Source organism: Juglans microcarpa x Juglans regia, chromosome 5S, assembly GCF_004785595.1.
Source record: "Juglans microcarpa x Juglans regia isolate MS1-56 chromosome 5S, Jm3101_v1.0, whole genome shotgun sequence".
NCBI classification, from domain to species: Eukaryota; Viridiplantae; Streptophyta; class Magnoliopsida; order Fagales; family Juglandaceae; genus Juglans; species Juglans microcarpa x Juglans regia.
Genome location: NC_054603.1, coordinates 7,253,587 through 7,260,679, shown reverse-complemented (window position 1 = coordinate 7,260,679; position 7,093 = coordinate 7,253,587). Strand labels below are relative to the sequence as shown.

Below are 7,093 nucleotides of genomic sequence, written 5' to 3'. Positions count from 1 at the left end.
ATAATATATGCAACTGATTCTTCTTCAACCTGGCCAACACGTTAAACTGATCTTCGGTACTCCATGTATATATAAACACCCTCGATCTTCTACCTTAACCTCCATTCTTATTTTCCTTCAAAGCTTTCAAATTCTCATCTTTTTGTTCTTCATTATAATCTCATTCATTTGAATCATTCCGATTTCCCATTACTATTTAAAGTTTAAACCTCTCTCTCTCTCTCTCTCTCTCTCTCTCTCTCTCAAACAAACACACATACCCACAAAATTAATATGAAATCGCTTATAACATTCATAGAACTGCCGGCCATTCTTGTGATGGCTTTTACCATTACTTCTCTTTCCGCCACACAACCGGATTATGACCAAGGATCAGTACCAGCCAAGGAACGGCCAACTTCTCTCAGAGGGACCGGCCGCTTTCTGGCTGAGAAAAACCGGGTCACTTTGACATGCGACAAGTATCCTAAGGTTTGTCGTGAGAATAAGGGCAGCCCGGGGCCAGACTGCTGCAATAAGAGATGTGTAGATGTGATGAAAGACAGTCTCAACTGTGGCGAGTGTGGAAAGAAATGCAAGTATTCAGAGCTGTGCTGCAAAGGTAAGTGTGTGAATCCCATGTCCACCAAACAGCATTGCGGAAGCTGCGGCAACAACTGCGAGAAAGAGAGTTTATGTACGTACGGGATTTGCGGCTATGCCTATGCATGACAAAAATCAAGAAGTCGAAAGCTAGCCATCAGGATTATAAATTTGCTAGACTAGATAGTGTTCACTTGTTCATTAGTAGTTATATCATTTAATTAAAAAATTAAATTATTTTAAAAATCAAATTTTGATAAATACATCGTCAAATTAAACGTGTAAGACTACGAATAATAAAAGCAAGCAAGCCATCACCATTTGATGGGCTTTGCTGGTTATTGATTATTCTTTTCATTTGCTAATTAACTTGTGATTAGCGAAGTAGCTAGCTAGTGACCCTATATATTCATCAACATGTATTCTTGATCCGGTGTTGTGTATTGTTGTAATTTATAATAACTAATTATGCCTTTTTTTTTCCCCTTGAATTAATGCAATCACATGATCAATACTTGATCTTATAAGTTCAATAATTTTCTTTATTATCTTTAAGTGCAAGAAGGATGACAGTATATGAGCGAAAATCCGAAAATCCTAGCTACTCTGAATCCAGATTTCTTTTTTAATTTTTTAGTTGGAGTCGGAGGTGTCCCTGGACCGATTCTGATCCGATCCGACTCTAACTTTATGCTCTAATTTTGCTCTCCGACTCTGAATTCAACTCTAATATTGTATATATGTTATAAAAATATGTATTTATCTATATATTTATCATTTATACTAGAATAGTTATATAGTTATATACTAGAGCTTATATAATTAAATTCAATAATATACCAATATGAGATAATTATTATAAAATAATATACTTATACTATAATATAGATAGACTAATGATAGTTTAGTATATGTAAATATTGTAATATTACTACCATACATAATCAAATATAGAAATAAGTTAGACATTAGTATAATAATTTGTAATTAGACATTATGGTATAAGTCTTGTATAGAAATAAATTAGACACTAGTATAGGAATAATTAATAAGTCTAGTATAATAAGTTAATAACACATAATACCAAGTTACTAAATTATAGTAACATGTAATTAGACACTAAAAATAATATTTAATACTATAATATGATAACATGTAATTAAACAGTATGGTATATGTCTAGTATAAAAATAAGCTAGATATTAGTATATAAGTAAATTAGCAGTGAATGATTTAGGTTTAGTTTTTTAATTTTTTTGGAAAAATGATATTTGAAAGCCGACACAAAATTATTTTTTAAATAGACTAAATATGAAACTAAAAAAAGAAGAACCCCAAAGCTGAAAGTCCAAATCCGACTCTGCTCCGACAAGTCAAAGTCGGAGTCAGATCAGAGCCTACACAAGTTGGAGTCGGATTTAGGGGAATTCGACTCCGACCAAGTCGATGCTCACCCCTAACTACGTGTGTCATGTACTCGTTGAAAAAGCATACATCTCTGGGCTCCTAAATGAATCTTGATATATGAGTCATGTTGAGGAAATTGACGAAAAAATAGAAAAAAGCACGGACACACACGTAAGTTGCATTGTTAATTGTAAAGTATAATAAACAATAAAAAATCATGTGTGTCTGTTTCTCTTCTGAGAAATGTTTAGAGATAAAAGAGATTCCTACAAAATAAACCAATTACTGACATTGCTTAGCTTGGCGAGTTAGACTCAAATTCAATTTTTATTGTAAAAAAGATCTAACATATGATATGAAATCATTTGAGTTTGTGAGTTTATGTTTATAAGATCTTTTTGTGACTGTAGCACTTTTCTTCTTCTTTTTTTTCTCGTTTCCTTGTCACTTTTGATATGATACGTCCATGTTTGTGGCTATGTACTAGTAACAGATTAGAAATGATCATATAATAACAATATATAATATACTAATTAATTCTGCCTGTATAGAAATAGAGTCTCTCTAGAAAAAGTTCATCTTCCTCTCTGTTAAGCTATTCCATAAAGATAGGAGGATCCTCTCCATTTCTTTTCTGGCACTGCCTTGTTTATAGGATTTTCTCCTAGGTTTTTGATCGTTTTCTCTCCATCGGTTCGGTTTAGGTCCAATATATTTCTTTCCGGAGACCAATTGTCTATGCGCGCCCCATCACACAACTCCTTAGCCGCTGATCTACTGGTACAACGTGGAACTGTTGTGAAAATCTTAGAGCGTGATCCTCACACGTAGCTTGTCCCCCGTGTGACCACCATGCTTGTCGTATTGAAACGTATCTGACGGCTATACATGACATACCAGTAGTCTCATTACCTCAAGATCTATCAGATCTCACACACCCCATCTCACTATCACAGTCGCGTGGATTCCATGCCTGTCACAAGTGGGCGCAAAGCAATTCAGTGACTGTCAGTCCGGACTAGTTGACGTCGATTATCCTACTATGTTTCCACTTTTCCTAACTAAAGATATTGAGGTTGGGGATACCTGTCTCTTTTACGAAAATCTTAGGCCAACAAACTTCAGTGCACCACCAACAACCACTACCTCTAGCAGTGGCAACATAGTTCACACAATAAACTTGAAAAAAAAAACGTCATCTAGGAGTACGGTGCCCTCTTTGTAAGGAATGTGTGTGGATCAAACTTTTGGTACTAAAACTCGATCTATTTTTCACTTTTGCACTGTATTTGTTGTAATGGGATGTTTGTTGGACAACTCCACTCCCTCCTCATGTATCTTAAATTTACTTATGTTACTGAAATGCCTGCTTGATAAGAAAAAAATAAAAAAATAAAACTCCAAAAGATTGGTAGATAAAACTAACAAGAGAAATGATTTGTACAAGTTTCAAATAGACAAGTCTCGCACACATTTTTATAAAAAAGTGTAAAAAAACCATCTTTTTTTTTACTGGGATCTACTTTTTTTTACCAAAGGCCTGCGCATGACTGTCTATTTTAGGCTTGCACCTAGCATTACTCAACAAACATGCAATTCCAATCAAACGTTCATTATTATATTAATTAAATCATCCCATTTCCCCGCAAATTAAGGTCTTATCCGGCCACATACATAATATCTAGGAATTAAATACACAATTAATTCAGGCCTTGTAAATGGTTTATCATGTCAATGCATAGGCGGCCAAGTTCATTCAACCTAAGTTCGTGCATCCACGTTTGAGTGTAGTTCCAAATCTTACCAACTTAACCGAGAAATTAAATCAAAATCAACCCCATTATTATTATCGTGTGCACCACCTTCTTCACACCTATATATTTAATTCTATCTTTTCTCTCATGAAGTTCATGTTCCTGTCCTCACGCTCACAAAGCTAGCTAGCTAGCCAGCCATGGCCTCCCTATCCCCTCTCCTTGCAGTGATATTGCTTTCATCTTCTCTAACATACATTACTTATTCCTCCTCCACTTTGGAAGCGGCCGACGACACTACTCCACAACCATGGATATCTGCCTCCAGCAATCCGAAGCCCACCAACAACATTTTGAATGTAATAGACTCATGCTGGCGCACCAAATCAAATTGGGCTGCCGACCGCCGCGCTTTGGCTGATTGCACAGTCGGCTTTGGCAAAGATGCAATCGGAGGAAAACTTGGGGAAATATATGTCGTCACCACCCCGGATGACGACCCAATAAACCCTAAACCCGGCACACTTCGATACGGTGTTATCCAAGATGAGCCACTTTGGATCACTTTTGCCGAGGACATGGCGATTAAACTCGAGAACGAGCTTCTTGTGAACAGTTACAAGACCATAGACGGGAGAGGGGCTAAAGTGGATATTGCAAATGGACCATGCATCACGGTGCAAAACGTTAGCCATGTTATTATACATGGGATTAGCATTCATGACTGTAAGCCAGGGAAAGCTGGCCTTGTTAGGAGCAGTCCAACGCATGTTGGAGATCGTCAGGGCTCGGATGGAGATGCCATCTCTATCTTTGCATCTTCGCATGTCTGGATCGACCATTGCTTTCTTTCACGTTGCACGGACGGCCTCATTGATGTAATCCATGCTTCGACTGCTGTCACCATCTCCAACAACTACTTCTCCCAGCACGATAAAGTATGTACAAAGCCCTTTAATTTCCTTCATATATATACAAAGCACGTCGATCGGGAGACGTTTAATCATTATATTTTCTTCATTTTGACTGTAACTAATATTATTGACCAATAATATTTGAGCTCAATTACAGGTCATGCTGCTGGGACACAACGATAAATTTAGTGCAGATAGAACTATGAGAGTCACAGTAGTCTTTAACCGTTTTGGGGCTGGCCTTATTGAGAGGATGCCTAGGTGAGAGATCAGAGGCCATCAATTTCTTTCTAATTTAGAGATATTGTTCCAATGACATTAATATATATATATATATATATATATATGTATACACACATATGATTCTGATATGCTCTAGGTGAATTAATTGCAGGGTAAGGTTTGGATATGCCCATGTCGCCAACAACAAGTATGAAGAGTGGCTTATGTATGCTGTTGGAGGCAGTGCTGATCCGACCATCCTCAGCGAAGGAAACTACTTTATCGCTTCTAGCACTTCCTTTGCCAAACAGGTTATACAAAATGAGCAAGATCATGTTCATTTAGACATATATATATGTGATAACGAATCAGGAATTATTGAGAAGTACTAGATTTTTGTTGCTTATAAGTTGGCGGGTAAACACACGGCTTGATAAGGGTTAAGTCAGTCATAGGGAAAAAAAAACGTCAAAACATAAATATTTTTATGCTAAATGATGCAGAAGGTTTTCGCACCAACATGATAGGTATATATATTGATAGGCATGCTAGAAAATAGATCTTTCCAAACAAGATAGCTGTATATATATATATGAAAAAAGTATTAGTGTTTTAGCTTTTCTTATAACATGGGTCTCACAGTAAATGGTAATTAGTATTTACACGCAGACTTAATTAAGTAGCAAAACTCGAAATGGTATGTAAATTAGCTAATAATACAGCTATACTTGTTTGGAAAGATCTATTTTCTAGCATGCCTATCAATATATATACCAAGTATGTTGGTGCGAAAGAATTCTGCTACATACAATCACTTTTACGTATTCGACCAAATCAATTATTTTATATTAAAAAAAATGAGGCAGCTAATCACATTATTAGTGAGAAGAAATACGTAAAAATAAATACACATAGAATTTTTGTATTTTTTCATATATATTTTACTTGATGTGGAAGACTTTAATGTTAGCAGTAAGTCAAGCGTTGTCAATAAGTAGGCCGGCTTATAAATAGCTTTTCTCTAAATTTTCATATGGCCGTATGTGTTGTGCTTAATTCTAGGTCTTGAATATTATTGACAGGTTACCAAGAGAGAGGCAGGTGGTGCTTGGAAGAACTGGAAATGGAGGTCATCTAGAGATGTGTTTGTCAATGGTGCTTATTTTGTTCCATCTGGGTGGGGAAGTTGCTCTCCAGTTTACACTCGAACTCAATCATTTGACGTTGCTCATGGATTAATGGTCCCTGCCTTGACTTCTGATGCTGGTCCTCTGGAGTCCTGCGTTGTGGGTAAAGCTTGCTAATTATTTTGCTCAAGCTTTTATTACAACATTAATTTCCTTCTTTTCCTCCCTAAAGTGATTTTCACAACTAGATTCTTTTCCGGTCTCATTTGATATCATTTTGTTTTCAGTAATGCTATTCATCATCTCAATTTTTATCATCTTCTCATCATTTTATAATGTGACATTAGATGATTGGATATTATTTATTTTATATATTTAACTTGTGAACTTATCATCTAATATCATATCATAAGATGGTGAAAGAATGTTAAAAAAATTGACGATGAATAGATTTTTTTCTTTTTCATTTTCGGTTATGTTTTGTTATAAGCAAATATTATGAACTTGCGGAGGATGCAGAAGAAATAGGTGTTGATTGATTCGCTGCAAAAGCAAGGCCTCGTATAAATCGAATAGTTCATTAAATGATTTAAATTTAGACGAAAAATTATATTTTCAAAGCGGTAGATATAATTTAATTTGAAAAATAAATTTAAATTTAAAATTTATAAATTAAATTTTATTATTTAAATAATATAATGACGCAATCTACGCACCTCAATAAAAATAAAATAACTATAAGTTTAGAATTCGGACATCATTTTGTTTTAAAGTCAATGTCGAGAATAAACGTGCATCAGAATCCATCGAGAGAGAGAGAGAGTTTTGCCGACAGGAAGCAAGGTCGTCGACAGGTCCAAAGCAATTCTTCGACAAGGCCCGCATTGGGACCTCATGAAAAAAATAGATCCGCTTTACAATCAAGTGCAGAGTAAAAGCCCAAACCTGGTAAAGCAGGCCCAAATTGCAGTAGGCTGAGTGGCAACCCAACCATCTAGGTAAACCTTGTGGCAGTAGTGATCCTTCTTAAGTTCATTTCATATTTACATTGATCAAACATGGTTTAAGTTATTATATGCAGTCAGTT

General features: G+C 35.6%; 2 protein-coding genes across 2 annotated transcripts; both read left to right on the top strand.

Moving 5' to 3' along the window:
- The first annotated feature begins 318 nt into the window (after positions 1 to 318).
- Positions 319 to 711, top strand: LOC121267044 (stigma-specific STIG1-like protein 1). The gene has a single exon (XM_041170925.1). It carries the CDS (start codon positions 319 to 321, stop codon positions 709 to 711), a length of 393 nt encoding a protein of 130 aa, XP_041026859.1.
- A 3,232-nt stretch (positions 712 to 3,943) lies between these two features.
- On the top strand, positions 3,944 to 6,183 carry LOC121268262 (putative pectate lyase 2). The gene is made up of 4 exons (XM_041172449.1): positions 3,944 to 4,681; positions 4,815 to 4,918; positions 5,052 to 5,190; positions 5,962 to 6,183. The coding sequence occupies exons 1-4, from the start codon at positions 3,944 to 3,946 to the stop codon at positions 6,181 to 6,183; spliced, it is 1,203 nt and encodes a 400-aa protein (XP_041028383.1).
- Positions 6,184 to 7,093: the final 910 nt, after the last annotated feature.

What these genes read in the sequence shown, in the direction of transcription:
- LOC121267044 (XM_041170925.1), top strand. Translation starts at nt 319, where the DNA reads ATGGCTTTTACCATTACTTCTCTTTCCGCCACACAACCGGATTATGAC.
- LOC121268262 (XM_041172449.1), top strand. Translation starts at nt 3,944, where the DNA reads ATGGCCTCCCTATCCCCTCTCCTTGCAGTGATATTGCTTTCATCTTCT. An exon ending in ACTTCTCCCAGCACGATAAA is followed by an intron (nt 4,682 to 4,814) that starts GTATGTACAAAG and finishes GCTCAATTACAG; the next exon opens with GTCATGCTGCTGGGACACAA. An exon ending in GCACTTCCTTTGCCAAACAG is followed by an intron (nt 5,191 to 5,961) that starts GTTATACAAAAT and finishes TATTATTGACAG; the next exon opens with GTTACCAAGAGAGAGGCAGG.